The sequence below is a fragment of the Arvicanthis niloticus genome, chromosome 8, assembly GCF_011762505.2.
Source record: "Arvicanthis niloticus isolate mArvNil1 chromosome 8, mArvNil1.pat.X, whole genome shotgun sequence".
Taxonomy (NCBI): domain Eukaryota; kingdom Metazoa; phylum Chordata; class Mammalia; order Rodentia; family Muridae; genus Arvicanthis; species Arvicanthis niloticus.
The window spans coordinates 40,668,402-40,695,419 of record NC_047665.1 but is presented as its reverse complement, the minus strand read 5'-3'; the positions used below and the strand labels follow the sequence as shown (position 1 = coordinate 40,695,419).

General features: G+C 39.5%; 1 protein-coding gene and 1 pseudogene across 2 annotated transcripts; both read left to right on the top strand.

Annotated features, from left to right (window-relative positions):
* The first annotated feature begins 288 nt into the window (after positions 1–288).
* On the top strand, positions 289–8,307 carry LOC117713389 (activated RNA polymerase II transcriptional coactivator p15 pseudogene; annotated as a pseudogene).
* An 11,546-nt stretch (positions 8,308–19,853) lies between these two features.
* LOC117714175 (olfactory receptor 2W1-like) lies at positions 19,854–26,806 on the top strand. Of its 2 annotated transcripts, none has more exons than XM_076939318.1 (3): positions 19,854–20,063; positions 20,268–20,479; positions 23,727–26,806. In XM_076939318.1, exon 3 carries the CDS (start codon positions 23,747–23,749, stop codon positions 24,698–24,700), a length of 954 nt encoding a protein of 317 aa, XP_076795433.1. In that variant the 5' UTR covers positions 19,854–20,063; positions 20,268–20,479; positions 23,727–23,746; the 3' UTR covers positions 24,701–26,806. The 2 variants fall into 2 exon arrangements, with proteins under 2 accessions (XP_076795433.1, XP_076795434.1); XM_076939319.1 differs by having other exon boundaries at positions 20,182–20,479.
* Positions 26,807–27,018: the final 212 nt, after the last annotated feature.

Genomic DNA, 27,018 nt, shown 5'->3' with positions numbered 1-27,018 from the left:
GCATACCAACTCCTTAATGTCACCAGACCTGGTAGCTTTAAAGATTGGGGCTATGCCTACCCCCTGGAACTAACTCACAAGTGCCATTTACAGACTCTCCGATGATACTGCCAAGTAACCTTTTGTCAGCTGCCCTGACTCCAATGTTGCCATAACTCCATATCTTTCCTCTATCCCTCTCTTTGGCATGGTAAACTGTTTTAAGACCTCTGGGACATGTTCTATAGAAACACTAAGCTCCCTAGACTGCAATAGAACCATAACCCTTGATACCTCATCTCTGCCACAATGCCCTGCAGTCTAAAACACGTCAACACTTTGTTGCACTTCAGGTATATCATTGCGTACCCACCAGCTGGTCAGGAGTTTGCACGTTGGTACTCCTTTCTCCTGAACTAGGAGTAACCCAGGGAAATGAGCCTCTGCCAATCCCAGTTGTAGATATGATAGATGCCCAGCATAAGAGGGCAGTTAAGGTGGTGCCACTCTTGGTTGCTGTGGGAATAGCCAGATAGTCATCTTCCTGGCATTACTTTTCACTACTTGCCTCATTAATCTTGTTTCTGCATTCTTCAATGACAAATACAAAAAAATTCTAACCAAACTATTAATCAGCTCCTGTTACAGATTACTAGCTGCTGTCCACAAAAGAACCTGATGTGAACGTTTACCAAGTGAACCCCAATGATGAAAGTCAGCTACACCCCAGAACTGATGATGCTCCTAGACAGGAGGATGCAGTTTAAGAGACACAATGCCCCTATTCCCTTTTCACCATCATCTTTCCCCTTCCCTTTTTTTTTCTTTCTCTTTATGATAAGAGCTGGTCTTTGCTATTTTGCGGGGTTTTCTTTTCCCACCGTTTATCCCCAAGGTTTTACCCCCTATTACTAGATAGGAGAGAAAAAAGAATAGGAGAGAGAGAGGAAGAGACAGAGACAGACAAAGAGAGACAGAGAGAGAACTAAATCTTATTTCTTTCTTGTTTCTTCTTTGAGTACAACTACTAACAAACCACAACTAACCCCAATGAACAACCAATAAACACCCACATCATGTTTGGGGCTCTACCACTTATTTACCCTAGGAAAAGTTCCCAGAATTCCAAATATCACTCAATCACAGAAACTATCTGCAGCTGGCAGCCCTGTGCCTCTGCTACAGCATGAGACAAATCATATTCACCTGCTACTGCGTCAGAAGTAGTCCCATATCCCCATACCTGGGATTAAAACGAAAACATATTCTTATGATACATTTGGTTTTTAAAGAAACCAAAAATCCAGAATTCTTACCACAATAAGATGAAACAAAAACTATCATATCAAACTTGAACAGGGCAACCCAACATGAGGAAAAGAATCTCAAGAACATGCACTAGAATCAGAGACCCACTTGTCACAATCATGAGTTCCATAAAAATACTATCATATTTATCTTTCTAGGTCGGGGTTTGCTTTACTCAAGATGGTTTTTCTAGTTTCATCCATTTGCCTACAAATTTCATGGTGTCATTTTTTAAAATGTGGAAAATTGTGTAAATGTCCCACATTTTCTTTATCCATTCTTCTGTTGAGAGACATCTAGGTTGTTTTCAGTTTCTGGATATTATAAATAAAGGTGTAATGAACATAGCTGAAAAACTGTCCCTGTGGTAGGATGGAGTGCCCTTTGGGTATATGCTCAAGAGTGGTATAGCTGGGAATTGTATGTTCATGAGAGAAATTGGTCTATAATTCTCTTTCTTTGTTGATTCTTTCAGTGGTTTGGGTATCAGGTTAACTGTGGCCTCATAAAATGAATTAGGCAATGTCCCTTCTGTTTCTTTTTGTGGAATAATTTGAGGAGTTGTCATTAACTCCTCCTTGAAAGTCTGGTAGAATTCTGAAGTAAAACCATACGGTCTAGGGGTTTGGGGAGTTGGGAGGAGGAAGTTTTAATGATTGTCTAATTAAATTGTTTATCTGATCTTGACCAGTGACACCCATGGAGAAAATTGCCCAATTGTAAATTTTCCAAGTTGGTAGAGTTTTTGAAGGATGTTCCTATGATTCTCTGAATTTTCTCTGTGTCTGTTGTTATATCTTTTTTTTCATTTCTTGCCAGGAGCCAAATCCAGGAAACTACCTGCTGTTCTAAGAGAACCTCAGGAAATTACCTGCTGTTCTGGAAAGACTAGTCAGTACAAGGTTAAGAAAGGATGTTTCCCAGGAACTTAAAGAACGTCTGGCATTTCCTTGGAGCCAGTTATGAGAGTGGGATGGTCTAGGGCAATAAGCATATGACAGTGGGGAGATCTGGGGCAATAAGGATACAATAGTGGGATAGCCCTAAGCAATGACCCTCGCCCAAACTTCCCAGTTTGCTGTGTCTTTATAACAACTCCTCAAAATTGAAGTTTCAGAGCTTGATCAGAACCCCAGACAAGCTCTCATTCTTTGTGTCCCCTGCCCATTCATTCTTTCGACCCCTTCCCTAGGGTCTCGTGGGCTTCCCCGTGGGCTGGGGCAATTTCTGATATAGTTAATTTAATTATTGTCTCTATCTTTGGATGAAGGTTTATCTATTTTGTTAATTTTCTCAAAGAACCAACTCTTTGCTGCATTAAATCTTTGTATTGTTCTTTTTGTTTCTAATTTATTGATACCAGCCCTGAATTTGATTATTTCCTGGCATCTATTCCTTTTGGATATGATCACTTCTTTTTGTTCTAGAGTTTTCTGGTGTGCTGTTAGATTGCTAGTATGAGATGTCTCCTTTTTTTTTTTAATGTGTCTGTGTATGTCCCCTTTGTTGTTAACAGATGAATAAGGCTCCATTGTGTAAATGTGTCATATTTTCTTTATCCATTTTTCAGTTGAGGGACATCTAGGTTGTTTTCAGTTTCTGGCTATTACAAATAAAGCTGCTATAAGCATAGTTGAGCAAGTGTCCTTGTGGTACAGTGGAATATCCTTGGAGTATATGCCCAGAAGTGGTATAGCTGGGTATTCTTTGGAAAATTTAAACAAGACAGGGGAAACCCTCCTTCAGAAAAGGCAGCACCTTCCAGCACTGGCCTAGATATAAGGAAGTCTATGAGAAAACTTGTTGCGTTTGCCAGCCTGCCTTCATTGCTTGATGGTAAGCACATCTACTCTACTGCTATCTGTGCTGCTATTATTCTTCACTGCCATCAGAACCAGCTTCTTCGGTGTTCAGTACTTACTACAGACCAAAAGTCCTGCAGGCCTTTGATACTTAGTCAAGATTACCAATGCATCTGCTCTTGTGAACTGAGCAGATACTGTGTTCTCAGTCATTTTTAGACTACCCAAACCATATTGAAAGCCATTTATAAGCCAATATAATAAATACCATTTTTAATACATATTAATTCTATCCCTGCTGTTCCTCTAAAGAGCCCTAATTTTGAAAGGAAGCAACACTACCAAACTTTTTCTACAAATCCTGAATTACTCTGTGTGTTAGTAACTTTTTTTCTGACTCAATAATAAGATCCTATCACCAAGGCAACTTGTAGAAGTAAGAGTTTGTTTAGTCTTAAAATTTCACAGGGAGAGTCCATAATGGTGAGGAAAAAATAGCAGCAGATGCAGAGCGGAAAGCTGAGAAACATCTTCAACCACAAGTCCAAGACAGAGAAAGAAAACTGGAATGAGACAAAGCTCTGAAAACTCAAAGCCTACAACTAATGATATACTTCCTTCAGCAAGCCTCCATCTCATAAAAGTTCTATCCCCAAATAGCACCACTAAGTGGGGACCAAGCATTCAAATTCTTGAGTTAATGGGAAACACTTCCCATTCAGTCCACCATTCTAATAACAAAAATAATATACAACAAAAAAGTAGCTATAAACAACTTTTCCTAAGACAAACAAACTAAAAAAAAAAAAAAAAAAAAATTAATAGACACAGGAAAATGAGTTGTTTCGTTTCTAAGCTCCAGCTACACCCGGAACTGATCCTGTGCCACAGTGCTGGGGAACTGATCCTGTGCCACAGTGCTGGAGAGAGCTGGTCTTCCAGAAGTGCCGACCCACCTGTGAGCACAGGTAAGACTCAAATTCCTGGCCCAAGAGGGACCTGCACAGAACCATCAAGACACAGAAATCAAGGAGCAGCCGGGCACAGGATCCTGTTGGTTTCTGTCTGCATCCCGGAGCTGGCCTTGTGCTCTAGCTCTCCTTACCCAAATTCCTCCCAGAGAGAACTGGTCTCCCAGGAGTGCTGACACACAGGAGGAACAAGCCACAATCAGAGACAGCAAGACCAGCCAACACTAGAGATAACTAGATGGTGAGAGGCAAGGGCAAGAACATAAAGAAAAGAAACCAAGGCTACTTGGCATCATCAGAATCCAGCTCTCCCACCATAGAGAGCCCTGAATACCCCAACACACCAGAAAAGCAAGACTTTGATTTAAAATCGCATTTCATCATGATAATAGAGGACTTTAAGAAAGACATAAACAACTCCCTTAAAGAAATGCAGGAGAACACAGGTAAACAGGCAGAAGCCCTCAAAAAGTAAACACAAATATCCCTTAAAGAATTAAAAGAAAACACAACCAAACAGGTGAAGGAATTAAACAAAACCATCCGGGATCTAAAAATGAAAATAGAAGCAATAAAATAAATCACAAAGGGAGACAACCCTGGAGATAGAAAACCTAGGAAAGGGATCAAAAATCATAGATGCAAGCATCAAAAACAGAATACAAGAGATAGAAAAGAAAATCTCAGGTGCAGAAGATACCACAGAAAACATTGACACAACTGTCAAAGAAAATGCAAAATACAAAAATCCCCTAATCCAAAACATCCAGGAATTCTAGGACACAATGAGAAGACCAAACCTAAGGATAATAGACATAGAAGAAAGTAAAGATTCCCAACTTAAAGGGATAGTAAATATCTTCAACAAAATTATAGAAGAAAATTTCTCTAACCTAAAAAAAGAGATGCCTGTAAACATAAAAGAAGTATATAGAACTACAAATAGATTTGGACCAGAAAAGAAATTCCTCCCATCACATAATAGTCAAAATACCAAATGCATAAAACAAAGACAGAATATTAAAAGCAGTAAGGGAAAAAGGTCAAGTAACATATAAAGGCAGACCTATCAAAATTACACCAGACTTCTCACTAGATACTATAAAAGCCAGAAGATCCTGGACAGATGTCATACAGACCCTAAGAGAACAAAAATGCCAGCCCAGGCTACTATACCCAGCAAAACTCTCAATTACCATAGATGGAGAAACCAAGATATTCCATGACAAAACCTAATTTACACAATATCTTTCCACAAATCCACTCTACAAAGAATAATAGATGAAAAGCACCAACACAAGGAGGGAAGCTCACCCTAGAAAAAGCTAGAAAGTAATCTTCTTTCAACAAACCCAAAAGAAGAGAGCAACACAAACATAAAAATAACATCAAAATAACAGGAAGCAACAATCACTACTCCTTAATATCTCTTAACATCAGTGGACTTCAATTCCCCCAATAAAAAGACATAGACTAACACATTGAATACATCAACAGGACCCAGCATTTTGCTGCATACAGAAAATGCACCACAGTGTCAAAAACGGACACTACCTCAGAGTAAAGAGCTGGAAAACAATTTTCCAAGCAAATGGTCCCAAGAAACAAGCTAGAGTAGCCATTCTAATATCGAATAAAATCAACTTTCAACCAAAAGTTATCAAAAAGATAAGGAAGGATACTTCATACTCATCAAAGAAAAAATGTACCAAGAAGTACTCTCAATTCTGAATATCTATGCTCCAAATGCAAGGGCACCCACATTCATAAAAGAAACTTTACTAAAGCTCAAAGCACACATTACACCTCACACAATAATAGTGAGAGACTTCAACACCCAACTCTTATCAATGAACAGATCATGGAAACAGACACTAAACAGAGATACAGTGAAACTACAGAAGTTATGGACCAAATAGATTTAACAGATATCTATAGAACATTTTATCCTAAATCGAAAGAATATACCTTTTTTTCAGCACCTCATGGTACCTTCTCCAAAACTGACCATATAATCAGTCACAAAACAGGCCTCAACTGATACAAAAATATTGAAATAATTCCATGCATCCCATCAAATCACCACAGACTAAGGCTGGTCTTCAATAGCAAAAAAGAAAAAAAAAAAAAAAAAAAAAAAAAAAAAAAAAAAAAAAAAAAAAAAAACCAGAAAGCCCATATATACATAGAAGCTGAACAACGCCCTACTCAATGATAAATTAATCAAGGAAGAAAGAAAGAAATTAATACTTTTTTAGAATTTAATGAAAATGAAGGTACAACATACCCAAACTTCTGGGACACAATGAAAGCAGTGCTAAGAGGAAAACTCATAGCTTCGAGTGCCTCCAAAAAGAAACTAAAGAGAGCATATACTAGCAGCTTGACAGCACACCTGAAAGCTCTAGAACAAAAAAGATAGCAAATACACCCAAGAGGAGTAGACAGCAGAAAGTAATCAAACTCAAGGCTGAAATCAACCAAGTAGAAACAAAAAGAACTATACAAAGAATCAACAAAACCAGGAGCTGGTTCTTTGAGAAAATTAACAAGATAGATAAACCCTTAGCCAGACTAAGCAGAGGGTACAAAGACAGTATCCAAATTAACAATCAGAAATGAAAAGAGAGATATAACAACAGAAACTGAGGAACTTCAAAAAATCATCAGATCCTACTACAAAAGCATATATTCAACAAAACTGGAAAATCTAGATGAAATGGACAATTTTCTAGAAAGATACAAAATACCAAAGTTAAATCAGGATCAGATAAACCATCTAAATAATCCCATAACCCCTAAAGAAATAGAAGCAGTCATTAAAAATCTCCCAGCCAGAAACAACCCAGGACCAGAAGGTTTAATGCAGAATTCTATCAGACCTTCAAAGAAGAACTAATACAAATACTCTTCAAACCATTCCACAAAATAGAAACAGAAGGAACACTACCCAATTCATTCTGTGAAGCCACAGTTTCAGTGATACACAAAACCACACAAAGAACTAAGAAAAAGAACTTCAGACCAATTTCCCTTATGATTATTGATGCAAAAAAAAAAAAAACCTCAATAAAATTCTCACAAACAGAATCCAAGAACACATTAAAACAATCATTCACCATGATCAAGTAGACTTCATCCCAGGAATGCAGGGATGGTTCAATATACAGAAATCCATCAATGTAATCCACTTACATGATCAAAAAAAAATACATGAAAAAAATACATAATCATTTCATTAGATGCTGAAAACGCATTTGACAAAATTCAGAATCCCTTCACGTTAAAAGTCTTGGAAAGATTAGGAATTCAAGATCCATACTTAAACATAGTGAAAGCAATATACAGCAAACCAGTAGCCAACATCAAACTAAGTGGAGAGAAACTTGAAGCAATCCTATGAAAATCTGGGACTAGACAGGGCTGCCCACTCTCTCCTTGTCTATTTAATATAGTACTTGGGGTTCTAGACAGAGCAGTTAGACAACAAAAGGAAGTCAAAGAGATACATATTGGAAAGAAAGAAGTCAAATATCACTATTTGCAGATGATATGATAGTTTACTTAAGTGACCCCAAAAATTCCACCAGAGAACTCCTACAGCTAATAAACAACTTCAGCAAAGTGGCCAGATATAAAATTAAGTTAATTGGGTGGCAGAGACAGGCGGATTTCTGAGTTCGAGGCCAGCCTGGTCTACAGAGTGAGTTCCCAGACAGCCAGGACTGCACAGAGAAACCCTGTCTAGAAAACACACACAAAAAAATTAATTAATTAAAAAAATAAAATAAAATAAAATTAAGTCAAACGAAGTCTGGAGCAAGTGAGCGAGCAAGGTAGAGGCTGTTGGACCGCAGGAGCAAAGCAATTCCTAAATCAAAGGAACTTGTTTCTTCAAGCTCTTCAGGCAGTGATTCTGACAGTGAAGTTGAAAAAAAGTTAAAAAAGAAAAGGCAAGTTGTTCCAGAGAAGCCTGTGAAGAAGCAGAAGCCTGGTGAGACTTCTAGAGCTCTGGCGTCCTCCAGGCAGCAGCAGCAGCAGAGATGAGAACATGTTCCAGATTGGAAAGATGAGATATGTCAGTGTTTGGGACTTTAAAGAAAAAATTCTAATTGATATAAAAGAATTTTAGATGGACTCAGAAGGTGAAATGAAACCAGGGAGAAAAGGTATCTCTTTAAACATGGAACAATGGAGCCAGATGAAGGAACATAGATGACATAGATGATGCAGTAAGAAAGCTGTAAAATCTGAGCCATATCAGACCTGCACTGCTGTAGTTGTTTTAGTCTGTCTTTTTACATTGGCTTTTGTTTTCTGAATGCTGTTTTCCAAGCTGTTGTATATTTGGATGGCAGAACAAGTTGTAAGACAAATACTTCTTTTAATGTGCAGTATTAAAATGTTCTAAGGAAGCTAATTGTCAGCTTCCTTAAAGAGGATTGCTTGTGCCCCTCCCTAGTGTAAAATAACGTCAGAGCATTACAACCTTCAAAAAAAAACTAACTGAAACAAATCAGTAGTCTTTGTCTACTGAAAGGATAATCGGGCTGAGAAAGAACTTAGAGAAATGACACCCTTCACAATAGCCACAAACAATATAAAATATCTTGGTGTGACTCTAACCAAACAAGTGAAAGATCTGTAAGACAAGAACTTCAAGGCTCTGAAGAAAGAAATCAAGGAAGACCTCAGACGATGGAAAAGATCTCCCATGCTTGTTTATTGGCAGGATTAATATAGTAAAAATGGCCATCTTGCTGAAAGCAATCTACAGATTCAATGCAATCCCCTTCAAACTCCAACTCAATTACTCATTGAGTTAGAAAGAACAATTCTTAAAATCCTTTGGAATAACAAAAAACCCAGGATAGCAAAAACTATTCTCAACAATAAAAGAACTTCTTGGTGAATCATCATCCCTGACAAAAGCTGTACTACAGAGCAATAGTGATTTTAAAAAGCAGTATGGTATTGGTACAGTAACCGGCAGGTAGATCAAGGAAATGGAATTGAAGACCCAAAAATGAACCCATACACCTATGGCCACTTGATCTTTGACAAAGGAGGTAAAACCATCCAGTGGGAAAAAGGCAGCATTTTCAACAAACGGTGCTGTTTCAACTAGCAGCCAGCATGTAGAATAATGAAAATCAATCCAATCTTATCTCCCTGTTCAAGGCTTAAATCCAAGTGGATCAAAGACCTTCACATAAAAAAAAAAAAAAAGAAAGTGGGGAAAAGCCTCAAACACATGGACATGAGGGAAATTTTCCCGAACAGAACCCCAATGGGTTATGCTCTAAGATCAAGAATCAACAAATGGGACCTCATAAAACTGCAAACCTTCTGCAAGGCAAAGGACACTGTCAGTAGGACAAAACAGCAACCAACAGATTGGGAAAAGATCTTTACCAATCCCACATCCAATAGAGGGCTAATATCCAATATAGACAAAGAACTCAAGAAGGTAGACTCCAGAGAACCAAATACCCCTATTAAGAAAATAGGAAACAGAGCTAAACAAAGAATTCTCAACTGAGGAAACTCAAATGGCTGAGAAGCACCTAAAGAAATGTTCAACATCTTTCATCATCAGGGAAATATAGATCAAAACAACCCTGAGACTCCACCTCACACCAGTCAGAAGGGCTAAGCTCAAAAACTCAGGTGATAGTAGATGCTGGCAAGGATGTGGAGAAAGAAGGACACTCCTCCATTGTTGGTGGGATTGTAAGCTGGTACAACCACTCTGGAAATCAGTATGGTGATTCCTCAGAAAATTGGACATAGCATTACCTGAGGACCCAGCTACACCACTCCTGGTCATATACCCAGAAGATGCTCCAACATGCAATAAGGACACATGCCCCACTATGTTCATAGCAGCCATATTTATAATGACTGGAGGCTGGAAAGAACCCAGATGTCCCTCAACAGAGGAATGGACACAGAAAATGTGGTACATTTACACAGTGGAATAATACTCAGCTATTAAAAACAATGACTTCATGAAATTCTTAGGCAAATGGATGGAACTAGAAAATATCCTGAGCGAGATAACTCAGTCACAAAAGAAAACACACAGTATGCACTCACTGATAAGTGGATATTAGTCATCCCAATATACAGACACCAAACCCAGACACTATTGTGGATGCCAAGAAGTGCTTGCTGACAGGAGCCTGATATAGATGTCTCTGGAGAGGCTTTGCCAGAGCCTGACAAATATAGAGGCAGATGCTCTCAGCCAACCATTGGACTGAGTATGGGGACCCCAATGGAGGAGTTAGAGAAAGGACTAAAGGAGTTGAAGGGGTTTGCAACCCCATAGGAAGAACAATAATATGAACTAACCATGAGCTCCCAGGGGCTAAATCACCAACCAAAGAGCACACATGGAGGGCTCCATGGTTCCAGCCACATATGTAGCAGAGGATGGCCTTGTCTGGCATCGATGGAAGGAGAGGCCCTGGGTTCTGTGAATGCTCAATTCTGCAGTGTAGCAGAATGCCAGCGCAGGGAGGTGGGAGTGGGTAGGTCGGTGGGAGAGCACCCTCATAGAAGCATGAGGAGATGTATGGGATGGGGGTTTGCAGAGGGGAATCCAGGAAAAGGGATAACATTTAAAATGCAAATAAATAAAATATCCAATTAAAAAAAAAAAAAAAAAGAAAAACAAGAAAAAATGGACCCAGCACAGAATTCTATCAGACCTTCTAGAAGAACTAATGCCGATACTCTTCAAGTTATTCTGTAAAAATAGAAATTGAAAGAGCATTTTCAAGTTATTTTCCCCCTTTTTATTTATTCTCTCATACAACATATCCCAATCACATCCTCCCCTCGCCATTCTTCCCAGTCTCCCACACCCTTTCTTCCCTAAACTCACTGCTTTTTCAGAAAATGACAGGACATCTAGGGATATTAACTGAATATATATCAAGATGCAGTAAGACTAAGAACAAACCCTCATATCAAGGCTGGATGAGGCAACCATATAGAAAGAAAAAAGTCCCAATAACAGGCAGGAGTCAGAGATACCCCATATCTTGTAGGGATTAGAGTAGCAGAATAAACTCCATTTTGTTTTTAAGACTCCATTCTAAGTTAACTTGCCCTTAGAGAGGCATGGCACCTACCTGTGCAGTCTGAGAAAATCACAAGATGTCCCTGGCAGTTGTAAAATAGGCACAGCTGCTGCAGCTAGCTGATAATAACACAGTGGGCTAAGAAAATGAGTAATTCCCAGGTCAAGATGTTCCTTTTTGATGTATGCTTCCTCCTTATGGTTTCACCAAGCACAGCCTTCACAGGAGCATCCCCCCTCCCCTTCTGCCAAGAACAGGTGCATGGCACACAGGCATCCAGGGACCCTAGAAAGTCTAAGCCTGGGGTCTCGTGTGGCCCCAGTCAGGCTCTCCTTGAGTGTGGAGGTGAGTTCCCAGAGAGCAGGGCTCCATGCCTGGACAGACTGGACAGGAGAGGCTCTAAGTGGGCAGATATATCCCTCACCAGAGCTTGAGACAGACCACTAGTCTCATTTTGTTCAGTAAATGGCTACCCTTCTTGCCAGGAAAAGTACTTGCTTCCTGTCTGAAGTTGTAAAGAGAGTCTCCATTGACCCTCTCCTGCCACACTCAATCCACTAAGAATCAACAACCACTCCCTTCTATGAACCTTGGGGCATTCAGTGCAGTCACCTACCCAGACAGAGGTCAAGAAACTGGTTCCTGGCCCTACAAGAAAATCCACCCAGACTAGGACTTCAACACAGCTGAAGGTAAAGTACATCTCCAGATCTACCACCAGGCTCTGTCATCAGGTCTCAACAATAATTTGGCTAAGGCTTAGGTATTATGTTAAGCAGGGAACTGATGAAAATCCAGTAACATTTCTCAAGCAGGTCATGGAGGCTTTTCACCGCTATACACACATAGTCCCTGAGAAAACAGAACTCTAGCACGGTAGCCCTGGCTCTCATCAATCAGTCAGCATTGAACATTAAGAAAAAGTTACAGAAGCAAGAAAGATTAAGAGAAAAGTTGTTGAGGGATCTAGTGGAAATTGTAGAGAATAACAGAGAAAGTGCAGAAGAAAAACAGATTAAGACAAAAAAGACATTGAATAGAGATTTGGCCAGAGTCCTAGCCAACACAGCCTTGGATCCAGGAGAAAAGAAACACCAAGGTTGAACAGATTGTTGGAGGAGGGGTAGATAAAGGGTCTTGTCTCAAATTCTAGGACCATGGAAACAGCCAGTGGTTTATTTATCAAAGATACTGGACCCAGTGGCAGCAGGATGCCACCTTGCCTGTGTATTATTGCAGCCATATCACTGTTGGTTAAATGTGAAAATAAATATACTTTGGAACAGAATTTGATTATGACTATTCCCCATGCAATTGAAGGGTTACTCAACCAGCCTACTGATTGATGGCTCAGTAATGCCTGCATGACTCATTATCAGACTCTACTAATCTACTTTGGCAGAGTTATTTTCCAGCTGTCTGTTTCCCTGAACCCTGCAACTCTCCTATCCTGACTTGCATTGTCCACTCCATCAGTGTGACGAGGTTCCAGCCCAGGTACACAGTACCTGACCTGACTTGAAGGACTCTCCTCTGCCAGAGGCAGAGCAAACCAAGTTTACAGGAGGGAGCAGCTTCATCCATGAAGGTCAGAGGAAAGCAGGGACTGCGGTGGCTAGAGAAATGGAGGTAATCTGGACTAAGTTTCTTTCCCCAGGTACTTCAGCTCAAAGGGCTGAGCTAATAGCATTAATACAGGTCCTCATCATGAGAAAAGGACTGGCTGTTAACATCTACAGGGACAGCTGGTATGCAACCCTTGTGTGCATGGATCCATTTACCAGGAACGAGGGCTCCTAACAGCAGAAGGAAGAACTATCATAGACAAAGATGAAATTCTACAACTCCTTAAAGCCTTCTCACTGCCAAAATTGTCAATCATTTATTGCCCAGGGTACCAAAAAGGAACAGCACTAGTGGCTAGAGGAAACAACCTGGTTGACAAGGCTGCTAGAGGGGTTATAGGAGACAGCATCTCTGTATTGGCTGCTGACCTACCTGAACCATCCAGAGTAACTAATATATACAGAAGAAGAAATTAAATGGGCTAAAAACCAGCCCATAAGTCAATGTCTAGAGAACTTCTAACGATTGACTGAAGGTAAGCTAATATTACCTGTCTTTTTAGCAAGAACTATTCTCAGAAAAATCCAGAGTCATCGCATGGGCGTCAGATGAATGGCAGATGTGGTCAGACAATCTGAAGTGACTTTCAAGGATGTACAGAGAACTCTTGAGGATATAGTGACAAACTGTAAAGCTTGCCAGTTGACCAATACTCCCAGCATTTGTTTCTAAGGTAAGTCAGGATGTAGCAAAGTTTATTGGGGCAGATTGAAAATTGCATTGTGCGACAGGTAGAAAGAATGAGTAGAACATTAAAAGAGACCTTAACTAAATGAGCCTTGGAGACTGGTGGGAACTAGACGATGCTCCTTCCCTTTGCCCTATATGGGGTAAGGAATTCTCCTTGCCAGATGAGACCCTTTGATTGTATATTGTATCTCAACCCTATTGTACCCAGCCTCCAGTTAGCAGCCATTGCAGAACTGGAAGAAAATTTAATATTTAGGGTCAGATCCACAACTAAACAATGTGCAAAGAGTGAGAGATTTTCGAACATTCAGCAATAAATGAGATGTCTTCATAAAAGTCCTCCCCTCAGAGCTCAGAGAACTATGTGGAAGAGGCAACAGAAAGATCGTAAGATCCAGAAATGTTGGATGACTCTAAGGAAACAGCATCTTCCAGACACAAAACTTATATGGCATATAAACTCACAAAAGCTGTGCAAGCATGAATAGATCTGCACAGGTTTGAATCAGACAAAATCTCAGCACAGAGGAAGGGATGTGCCCAGAAAGTTTCGACCTTAACCAAGAAACTACTTAAAATTCATAGCTGCTGGGAAAAAATGAGTTTTTGCCAATGATTAACACTGGGTATATTAACCCATTCCAAAGTAGCTTTCACAGTCAGGAAAATTGGGCCAACACAAAATGAACGCTTTGTGTGATGTGTGTATGTCCTCTGTTGCAATTTTGTTTTTCTGTTTTCTTTTTATTAACTTTTTATTGATTCTTTGTAAATTTCACAACATGCTCCCCAATCCCACTCATATTCCCAACCGTCCATATCTGCCCCTGCCCTCTGCAACCTTCTCTCCAAAAGAAAGAAAAACAAGGAAAGGAGAGGAGAGGAGAAGAGAGGAGAGGAAGGGGAAGGGGAAGGGGAAGGGGAAGGGGAAGGGGAAGGGGAAGGGGAAGGGGAAGGGGAAGGGGAAGGGGAAGGGGAAGGGGAGGGGAAGGGGAGGGGAAGGGGAGGGGGAGGGGAAGGGGAGGGGAGGGGAGGAGGAGGAGAAGGAGAAGGAAGAAGAAGAAGGAGAAGGAGAAGAAGAAGGAAGAAGAAGAAGGAGGAGGAGGAGGAGGAGGAAGAAGAAGAAGAAGAAGAAGAAGAAGAAGAAGAAGAAGAAGAAGAAGAAGAAGAAGAAGAAGAAGAAGAAGAAGAAGAAGAAGAAGAAGAAGAAGAAGGAGAAGACTCAATGCCCCAGTGTAGAGGAATGTCAGGGCAGGAAGGCAGGAGTCAGGGGAGCACCCTCATAGAAGCAGGGGGAGGGAGGATAAGATAGGTGGTTTTCAGAGGGGAAACTGGGAAAGGAGATAACATTTGAAATGTAAATAAATAAAATATCCAATTAAAAAATATTTTATTAAAAACAAAAAAACAACAAAAAAGAACAGTTTTTGTAGAGAGAATATTTTGTGTATTGTTTGGATGTGTCACCTATCCATTAAAAAGCCTATGGCTTATGACTTGGGCAGGATAGAAGGTGCAATATCAGGAGAAAGAATGCTGGGAGAGAGGGAGGTGGGGAGATTCACCAGGAAGATGTGATGAGAGGGATGCATGGTATCTGAGCACAGGAAGTCAGCCATGTGGCAAAATGTAGGCTAGAATAAATGGGATATTTTAAGTTGTACCTAGTCAGAGAGGATCCTGACTATATGGCCAAGGTATTTGTAAATACATTTTGAGTCTGAGTCTCAGTTCTTGAAGTATAGGTCTGGGAGATAGAAGTGGGCCTAACTTCAACAAGTTTTAAAAGACTTATTATTTTAAATTATATGTGTGTGAGTATATGCATGAGTACAGGTGCCCTCAGAGACCAGAAGCATTGGGTCCCCTGAAACTGGGGTTATGGTGGTTGCAAGCTGCCCATCACAGTTGTTTGGAACCAAACTCTAGTCCTCTGTAAGAGAGTATGCACTCTTAACCATTGAGACTTCTCTTTCTCTCTTGTAAAAATACTTTGACTGCTATGTGGATAATAGATTGAAAAGAAAAATAATTAGGTTGAGGAAATATGACAGGAAGGCAAATGGGTATGTGAACACCAATTGAAATGGACAGAAGATCTGGTGCAGTAAGACAAGGGTAGCAACAGATCTGAGCACAGAATGGCAGGTAACTGCTCCAATCACTTAAAACAAGGAATAAGATAGGGATAGCAGATTGCATGTGACAAGAATAAAGACTTCTATACTGGGTGTGTTCAGATTCATGTCTTTTCTTACACATCAAAGTGTAAGTAGAATGAGGCAGTTGGAATTACCTGTTTGATGCTTAATAGAAAAACAACTGGAAATAATTTTGAAAGTTATTAAACACATAATGGAATTTAAATCCTTGAAACAGCATAACATTGCCTAGGAAGAGAATACAAGCAGAGACCAGCACCCCTGGTAAAGAAATAGAAATGTTAGGACTCTATATTTTTTAATCTACATATTGCACAGTTATTCTACTATGCAGCTAATTGTGTGACACCAATAATAGTCTCACGGTTTTTGAGACAAGGTCTCATTACATAGCTCTGGCTGACCTGGAACTCCTGAAGAACAAGGTGACTTAAAATTCATAAAGATCCACCTGCCTCTGCTTCCCAAGTGTTGCATGTGGTTAAAGGCATATACCACAATACCTGATTCTGTCTAGTTCCAAAATGTCTATCATAAAAGAAAAGCTAAAACCAGCTAGGAAAACCAGGTGGGATGATGGAAGCCATTAGTCCCAGCACAAAGGAGGCAGAGGCAAGCAGATCTCTATGAGTTCAAGGCCAGCCTGGTCTACATACGTTCCCAAACTGTTACACAGAGTGACCTAGTTTCAAAATAAACAAACAGAAAGCAGCAAAGAAAAGATAGGAAACTGAGAATGAACCAAAAGTGTGTTTAATTAGAGGAGTATATTAGGGAGTTATAAGTCTCGGGTAGAAGCACTTATTTCATAACCTGGATGCACAAATGAGAACAGTGCCAAAGCTTTATTCATTTAAAACTCTGTCTACTTATGGAACAGTGGACTATGGCAGGAAACTTGGTAAGACTGAGTGGGTTCAGAGTCCCCAGCACTCAGGCACCCAGCTGACAAGATTCCTGGCCTGCAACATGTGCCACACTTCTCACATAGGAAACATGACCTATGGTCACATAGCCCAGAACAAAGTTCTCCATGCTAATGAGGTATCTAGAGACCCTGAGGGTTTAGCCAATAAGCTTCCCATCCCAGACATTCCTTCCTGCAAAAGGTATTTAATCTCTGGTCCACCCTAAGAAGGTGGTATGTACCCATTTTCCACAATGAACAGTCAATAAACAGTTTGGAGCCAAGGAATGTTTCTTCCATTGAGAACCACTGTGGGGAGCATGGAGAAGGCCTTCACCTACAGAGCCACAGCCTAAGTCTCCCATAGAAGGCCTCTCTGCACACCCAGACAACCTCAACCAACCTAAGGACAACTGCCAATGAGCTAAGCTAGCGTTCCCATTCCCATGGTCCCAGGCATGTTGTCCTTAGCCAGAGAGTCCAACTTCGCTCTCAGCTCTCCAAGACCCAATGATATCTGGATGTCCAGGCATTTGGGAACTTCAAGCCCTGACCTCCTTGCCAACCCACAGTCCCCCTTCATTTCCAACTCCATGTGGTTTCCAGAGGCAACTGGATGCCAGTAGTCAAGGAACCCTAGATTTGTCTTCCCACATCTTAGGCTGCATTTTCCCACCCCCTGAGAGGTGTGTCAGCACTTCCCTCAAGCCTAGCACCCTACAGCGGCACAAGGTGAAAGTCCTTCCTCTTTGCATTGTGTTTAGTCAGCCCAGCAGCAGGGCAGAATGCCGAACCACATTGACTTATCTCAATTTCTCCAAAGTATCAAACCTCTCAGTAGAGTTAGTTCCTCAGTAGAGAGAGGAAATCAATGTGCTAATCAATGCCATCAAAATAGAAATGGAGTGCAGGATGTTTTGAGTTCATTTTATCCTTCAAGCAGAAATGGAATATTTCCTCAGGTGGACTTCATTATGAAATTCAACTTAAACTATAAATCCATTTGTAAAAGAAGAATATGACTCTAGACTGTAAATGGGAAAAAGACACAGGTGAGTGCGTCAGGTCAACAGGAAACATGAGCAGTTCAATGCCCATGTACATAGAGGCTTAATAGCCAAAAGGGAACTAACTACTAAATGGTTTTATATTTTTAAACATTTTATTAATTTTTTTATGAGTTTCACAGCATGCACCCCAACTCCACTCATCTCCCCATCACTTGTATCCACCCTCTCCCCTTGTAACCTCCCCCACAGAAGAAAATAAAAAACAAAAAGAAATAGAGGAAGCATAAAAAACATCTTGCTGTGGAAGCTGTAGTGTGTCACAGTGTGTCCCACAGTATACCCTTTTGTCCATACATCTTTACTTGCAAATGTTCATTGCAATGGGTCATTGGTCTGGTATGAGGTCTCTGGCTACACAATAACATTGGATCCTCACCATGGGAAACTCCTCTTGATTATCCTGTCACTGCCCGGAGCCATGAAGATTCTGCGGCTTTGGATCATCAGGACTGGCTCTTTCACATCCTCCAACAGTTTATAGATGAGGTAGATGTTTGTTTGGGCCAACTCAAAGTCCTTGATCTGGGCCTGGGTAGTAGCTGAGTTGGTCAGCTGCCAACACTCCCATACCTGCACCACACTGATGAGTTCTTCAGCACTTCCCCAGATAGCTCACCCAATGCTACAGCTAGAAGGGGCAACTCTCTTGCTCTCATGTCTTGGGGCATGCTCCTCTGTACTTACAACACCAGAGCCAGCTCCACTATGCTGAAGAGGAAGAGACAGGGGATCATTTCCATCCAACCACCACCATCACCCAGTCACCTCACAGCAAATGAGTGGTGAGTCAGCTCTTCTCTCTCACACACACACACATACACACATACACACACACACACACACACACACACACACACACACACACACACACACTTTCAGGGCTAGCACATCCTCACTACTGCCACGAGGACCAGCACCAATGTGCTGTAAAGATGTGTAGGGCCTGCTTTCCTGAGTGCTTCAGCCAGTGAGGGGCGGGGCCAGTGGTGCACAGCTCCTGGACATCTATGTGGACTCAGATGGCTGCCCATATCAGGAGTGTATGGGCCATGGACCCAGACATGGCCCTCAGTGGCAACACGGGCTGGGACTTCAGCATGGCCTAGGTGACAGGGCTGGCTACCCACAACAGGCTATTTCTCTCCAACCTTGCATCTCCAATTCCATCTCCTCTCATATTCAAGCTGTTCTGCTTCTTTTTCTCTCCCATCTCCCCACCACATACTTACACATTGTAGCGACTCCTGCTTCAGGCAGACCACGAGGCTGGTTGGCCTCTGAATGTCTACAGCCTGCCCATGTGACATGGTGGTGGGTGGATCTCTGTGTGTCTACAGCCCATGCAGACCCTGTGGTGGCAGACCAGTCTCTGGGAGTCTTTCCCCACCTGTGCCTCCTGGCATGAGAACTGGAAGGTCTCTGGATGTGTTTTTTCCTCCCAGGCTGTGTTGCATGGCAGCAGGCTGGCCTCTCCTGATTTTGTATTACTTATGGCAATATTCCTGATATTGTCTAAAGTGTACATATACAAAAATACATACACTATGAATAAAATCACAAAGAAAATGGTTGAAGTGGGAAAACATTATCTTGAGTGTTTATCAAGTATTGGTATCAGCTTTCACCAAACTGATAAAAAAAAAAAAAGTAAGCATTATTGCAGCACAAGGTGCCTCAATAGATTGAAATCATAAAATATAACTTTTATTTGCATGATTACTGGGTACCAAGCATTAGTGTATTGTTATATATTTCAAACTGACTTGATCTTTATGATAAAACTTTAAGAGATGTCCTTTTACAATCTAGAAAATACACAGGGAGTTAGGCAATAGTCTCAAGTTTATGTGACTGATCATGGGAACCACAAAGACTTCAACCACAATACTCTGTGATCCATCACAGCAGTACATTGGAAAATGGCCCCTTCCATGCAGAGAAAACAGTGTAAGTTGTTTTCTTGCTCAGTGACAACAAGCCATTCACATGTGATCACTGGCATTTAAATGTGTGTCCTTTTATTAAAGTAATTCTTGGCTACATGGAACTAAAATTCAAGGAAAATAATATAGCTGATGATTACAAACTAACTCATAAAAACTGTAAGAGTCCTTACTTCTCCAGGACCTTGGGTTTAAATAAATGTCCTGTGAGACAACAACAAAACTAACAGTAATGGGCACTGATGCATTTAAAATCACACCTCATGGTCGCCAAGACAACTGAATGAAGATGCAAATATAATGACCCTAGACTTGCTCCTGGAGCTTTGCAGCACACACTTTCTCTTGCAGAGCCCACAGTTCCGACCTTGGGTATCTGAGGCAACTACTAAGACCTAGAAGAGGGAAGTGAACATTAAATTGAAAGTGAGATGCCTTGTTTAAGTTCATTTGATCAAAGCAAACTTACTCCTATCATCAATGTGTGCTGTCATGATAAGGCCATTTTAAACAGGTAATTTTTTGTCATAATCTTAGTTTTCTAAACATGTAGGAAGAGAACACATTTTATTTGTAATGCATTCATAGCTTAGAAAATCTGAAAATATATTCTTTAATCTTCTGTCCTTCAGCTTTCCTGCATGCCCTGCAAGTTTTCCATACTTAAAATTATCTTAGTGAAATATCAAGGTGATTGTGCCAGTGTTCTGTTGCCTAGCCTTTCCACAGCACCTCAGGAACTCAAGGAGAGCCAGTGACAGACACAGCCCTGGGCTGGAGTCCCCTGCAGAGACTCTCTGAGGCAACACCATCAAGATAACCTCCTCACAGAGTCACTACCCAGAGATGGAGAGATAGCCTCAGCCTTGAAGAGGGAACACAGGAACCAACAGCCCTGCTCTCAGCATCCTGGACTTCAGCAATGGACAGGTAGGGCATCAGGGGGGCCTTCTCGAGCACAGTGATGGTAATCTTAACATTAATCCTGGAAAGTAGTATCTCTTGGTGGTCAAAAACCTATGAGAAGTAAAAGAAAAGAACTCAAATTGACACAGGGGAATAGTCAGGCTTCTGTTCACAAATCTGAGGATAAATCCTGTGAATCTCTACAGAGTGTCATTCCTCCGTGACTATTTTATAGAAGAAAAACAAACTGATTCATTATTACAAGAAGAGAACACAAAGTGTATCTTAACTTTTTATTTCATACATTTTGACACACCAGAAATGTAAGCAAAAATGTAGATTAATTTAAAATTATTATCTTGAAAAAAGATGCAATTAGACAAAATTCAGATTTTTTATCCATTTATAATTCTTATGATATGAAATACTAAAATGTATTATAAAGTTGTGTGTATATTTTAATTTGGCAGAAGTATTTTTATTTTTCCTAAATTAATCTCTGAGTTATAGTGGTGAGGAAATTTATTTTTAAAATTGTCATAAGATGGACTTCCATTTTAAAACAATTTTCATTATTTTCAGCAAGTGTGCCTGTCATAATCAATGTGCACTGACTATTGATTCCTCAGATGCTTCTCGGCCATTCGTGTTTCCTCAGTTGAGAATTCTTTGTTTAGCTCTGTACCCCATTTTTAATGGGGTTATTTTGTTGTTTGGCGTCTAATTTCTTGAATTCTTTGTATATATTCGATATTAGCCCTCTATCGGATGTAGGATTGGTAATGATCTTTTCCCAATCTGTTGGTTGCTGTTTTGTCTTGTTGACAGTGTCCTTTGCTTTACAGAAGCTTTACAATTTGATGAGGTTCCATTTGTCAATTCTTGATCTTAGAGCATAAGCCATTGGTGTTCTGTTCAGGAACTTTTCCCCTGTGCCTAGGTATTCCAGGGTCTTCCCCAGCTTCTCTTCTATTAGTTTCAGTGTATCTGGCTTTATGTGAAGGTCCTTTATCCACTTGGACTTGAGCTTTGTACAAGGGGATAAAAATGGATTAATTTTCATTCTTCTACATGTTGACCTCCAGTTGAGCCAGCACCACTTGTTGAAAATGCTGTCCTTTTTCCACTGGATGGTTTTAGCTCCCTTGTCAAAGATCAAATGACCATAAGTGTGCGGGTTCATTTCTGGGTCTTCAATTCTATTCCATTGATCATCCTGCCTGTCTCTGTACCAATACCATGCAGTTTTTATCACTACTGCTCTGTAGTACAGTTTGAGGTCCAGGATAGTGATTCCCCCAGAAGTTCTTTTATTGTTGAGAATAGTTCTTGCTATCCTGGGTTTTTTGTTATTCCAAATGAATTTGTAAATTGCTCTTTCTATCTCTATGAAGAATTGATTTGGGATTTTGATGGGTATTGCATTGAATCTGTAGATTGCTTTTGGCAGGATGGCCATTTTTACTAAGTTAATCCTGCCAATCCAGGAGCATGGGAGATCTTTCCATCTTCTGAGATCTTCTTCAATTTCTTTCTTCAGAGACTTGAAGTTATTGTCATACAGATCTTTCACTTGCTTGGTTAGATTCACTCCAAGATATTTTATTTTATTTGTGGCTATTGTGAAGGGTGTCATTTCCCTAATTTCTTTCTCAGCCTGTTTATCCTCAGCTGGGACATTTTGGGCTGTAACACGTCTCAGATACTAATTTCTCTTTCTGTCCAAGATTATCAATGGTATAACACAGGCTCAGTTAACTGAAAAAAAATAGTGCTCAAGAAATTGTGAAGTGATTTTCTCAAAATAACTTCTTTCAAACACTATAACTAGTTAGTTTAGTGACTCTGACTACTTTTGAAAGAGGGCCACAATTTAAAACAATTTCCTCATAATCTTTATAAAAATATTTGAAAAGTCAAACCTAAGAAAAAGCAGAACTTTTGTGTTATATCTATGCAGAGAGGCAAACAAGGACACACATGGAAGCATTGATTTCATATTTAGCTGGAATTACTTATTAACATCGTGTTGAATGGCAAGCAGATGCCCCTGAAGCCATCACCATAACCTGTGTTGCAACTTTATCACTCTTCTAGCAGCTGTATCCTGCCATGTGTGCATCACAGTTGGATGTGTGATATGCACTGTCAAAGATCTGCTCATCACAATTGTTTTAATACAGTATAGTATGATACAGCCATTGCTTTTCTTCAGATGGCAACTTATCTCTATAGTATCAGACAACTAGTATTGGTCAGCAGCCAACTTGCCATAAGTGTTGGCAGTTCTTAGATCCTCATTTGTATATAAGAGAATCTATCGCACAGTTCTATTGATTTTCAAGCGTTCATTGGTTCTTTAACCAGAGGCTAATGCTATAAATTATTTTGAGCAAGCTAAATAAGTGTTGTACAGATAAAATTATATTTTTATTCATCTACTACTTATTATAACTCTACTTAACTAATGTCACACAATATATGACTAAATTTTAATGGAAAAATATAACTGTGTATGATTTTCTATTGTTTAGACTGTGATCTTTATTGAAAATAGATTCCTTCCTCATAAAATGCATTGCAACCACAGTTTCCCCTCCATCTAATTAGAGAGTATTTTTTTATCTATTAAAAATAACATAGAAATATGTTAGAGCATAATTCATATATAGTGGATAGAAAAAAAAGAACTTCACAGATTGTAGTGATTTCTTGGAGTTTACCAGTGTTTGGGAGAATGATAGCTAATCTTAACCCACATTTTGCATGATTATAAATTACTTTTATACCAATTCATATACCCCTAAGTTACTCTAAGCTACACACAGTTTTTGGTCATTTGATTTTTTAGCCCCTGCAATAGAGGTTTTTATTTATTTTTTAATTAAAAACGGATTCAGCACACAGTAAATTATTCAAGGAAATGAGACATAAGTAAAAGATTGATTTTTAAGGGTAAAATTTAAGTGTACCATGCACTTTAAGAATTCCAGATCCTGAGATAAGACTCAACTTTTCAAGGTCACTTAGAAAAAAAAATATGTCTAGAATCAAACTCATTTGCTATCAAAGGATTTTTAGTAAGTACAAGAGAAGTTGACTATAATAGGCACCTTGTATCCATTAAGTCTTTCAATTATCAACCTAATTTCTTTCCCTGCAGCTAATTCTGTATCTTATCAGTTACTTCCATAGACTACACTAACAATTTATTTCTTGTTCTCCTTGTCACCTTTGCCTCCACCTCCCTCTCCTACACTTCTTACTGTAGATTATAAATTCTGAAAGACTATGGACCCAAGCAATTACAGTACTTTGCATGTTTTTATCCTGCTTGGCTTCTCTGACCACCCTCACCTGGAAATGATCCTCTCTGGAGTTGTCACCTTCTTTTACATTGTTACTTTGGTGGGTAACACTGCTATCATTCTTGCATCCCTCCTGGATCCCAATCTCCACACACCAATGTACTTTTTCCTCAGGAATTTATCTTTCCTGGATTTGTGTTTCACAACAAGCATTGTCCCTCAGATGCTGGTTAACTTGTGGGGACCTGAAAAGACCATCAGCTCTGTGGGTTGTATTGTTCAGCTCTATGTGTATATGTGGCTAGGCTCCATAGAGTGTCTGCTCCTAGCTGTCATGTCCTATGACCGTTTCACAGCTATTTGTAAGCCCTTGCATTACTTTGTAATCATGAATCCATGTCTGTGTATCAAGATGATAGCCATGGTCTGGGGTATTAGTTTGGCCAACTCTGTAATATTATGCACACTCACTGTGAATTTGCCTCGATGTGGACACAACCTCCTGGACCATTTCCTGTGTGAGTTGCCAGCCATGGTCAAGATAGCTTGTGTAGACACCACAAAAGTTGAAATGTCTGTTTTTGCTCTAGGCATTGTCATTGTCCTTATGCCTCTCATCCTTATTCTTACTTCCTATGGCTACATAGCCAAAACTGTGCTCAACATGAAGTCAAAGGCAGGCCAACAAAAAGCAATGAATACCTGTGGCTCTCATCTCACTGTGGTCTCCATATTCTATGGAAGTATTATCTACCTGTACCTACAACCTGGTAACAGGTCCTCCAAGGACCAGGGCAAGTTCCTCACCCTCTTTTACACCATCATCACTCCAAGTCTCAATCCCCTCATTTACACCCTAAGGAACAGAGACATGAAAGATGCACTGAAAAAACTCATGAGGTTTTACCACAGATTTGCAGATATAAGGAGAAACTAGAAACCATGGAAAAGTATTGGAGAGAAGAACGCAACAAAGGAGGTTCTTTGGTTCAGATTTGAATAAGGAAAGTAATCCTTGGATCTTAAAGACCAAGGGCTGAAGTAACTCTCACATACAGACCTTTTGTGGATGCAAACAACCTAGAAGATTAAGTAGATCTTCCATGTGTCTAACCATTAGCACGTTCTCAGGGAATACTTGTCACTAAGAATCTATTTGCTAAAATGTAACACCAAGGGGCTCTGAATGTAAATGTGAATTCATTTTAATTTATTTGGGAGTCCCCATGGAATCTGCTTTGTCTCCTTGTATAGTTTCAATGTTAATGCTCACATATTCTAAAATATTGACCAAAATGATCCCATGTGCATTGCATTTTGTACATTTAAATAACAGTATACAAGTAATTTGAAGTGTTCATTTGTCTGTTTGTCTGTTTTTAAGATTGGTTTTCATGAAACCAAGACTCTTTAAAACTCTATGTAGCTGAGGGTGACCATTAGTCTTACTATCCTCCTGTCTCAACCTCCCAACTGAAGGAATTACAGTTGTATGCTACCACACCAAGTATGTGTTACAGGCATATACCATTGTGTGGTGTTGGGGATTGAACACAAGGCTTCATACATGCTAAATAAGTACTCTACCATCTTGCACTATACCCCTTGGCCTATAAGTAATCTCTATATTTAATCTTTTGTGATGTCATCTGAAGATATATTCTCAGATGTCTCAGTTTATGTACTATGCATGGCAGCCATCATCACAAACCCCACATGATGAGTGATTTTTTTCCATCTTTGTTCAGTGAAACTTGGCACTAATATCTTTTGCAACTGTCTACTACTTTCTCTGAGATGAGAGAATGAATAGGCACAAATTAATGTGCTTTAAAAGTGACAACACGGCGCAAGAGAGACAGCTCAGAGGTAAGAGCATTTGCTGCTCTTCCAGAAGACCTGAGTTTGATTCCCAGCACCCACATGGCAGCTCACAACTGTCTGTAACTCTAGTTCCAGGGGTTCTGACACTATCTTCTGGCCCCAAGTATAGCAAACGGCCATGTGATGCAAAGCCATACATTCAGGCAAAACAGCTACATACACAATATAAATTTAAAGGTGACAACACTGTCTTGCTTATTTCTCATCCATTCATAAAATATATATTTCATAGTCACCTCAACTTTAATGAAAAAGAAATATAAAGAATTTTGCACCAGTTAGACTTTTGATATATGTCTATGGAATTTGTGAGGCTGTTAAAAGCTATAGTAATTCTTCCATGTGATGAAATTTCACAAGGTAAATGAAATTCTTATTTCTATATATCATGACATTTAGCTTTTATGAAAAATAGTACTTTATTTAAACTTTGATGTGTCATAAATCTATCTCTAAATAATCTCTTTTTGATAATTATAATGACTCAAGATGAATTTAACAAAATACATTGTTGGAATCTCATGATTTTTTTCCTCTATTGCTTCATAATTCTTTAAATGTGAAGAAGGAAGAGTCATTGGATGATTCCTTGATTAGTCAAATCAGATGACACTATAATATCTCACAGAAAATACTTTTCATTAATATTGTGAATTTGTCTTCCTCTCCATCTATTTTTTAAGGTTGTTTTCAAACACAGTTTACCATCCCACAAAATAGACTGTTTTCTGGGAATGCCCCCTAGTCATTATACTATTCTATAAGTTTTCTCAAATCTTTGGGAAGTTTTGACTAATAAAGTTCAATTATATACTTATCATTTGCTAGCTTCAATAAACTAAGTATATAAAACATAGAACAGTTGTAGACCTTTAGGAGAATATTACACTGCCTACCTAGAACCATTTACATGTGTGTGTCTAATATTCATTTCCCTTTGCCTTGTCTTTTCTGTATTTAAGCTAGAAATAAAATTAATATATCAAGTTGTTTAGTTTATGTGAATTTAGATATAAACTTAGACCATTGCATGAAATATACCTTTTGAATTATTTTTAAAATGTTGAACTTCTAGGAACTAATCAATGCCTATGAGAGCTAATCAACTTGATATCACATGAATAACATATCATTGGAGTTGTAAATGGCAATAAATGATAATGATGATAACTAAATTGAAATTTTAATTTAATAACCTGCTTTGTAGAGCAAGGAATCATATCACTATTCATGAGGTTTGCCACATTGGCAAAAGCCTCACACAATGGTGCTGACACTTTTCTGAGCATATATCGTGACTGAAGAAGAAAACACAAAAGCTAACTGCAGATATTTTCCTCTCTCTCCTCCTTGAAGGCCAATCCCCCAGTC

Coding starts and splice junctions, on each gene's coding strand:
- LOC117714175 (XM_076939318.1), top strand. CDS start 23,747: ATGGACCCAAGCAATTACAGTACTTTGCATGTTTTTATCCTGCTTGGC.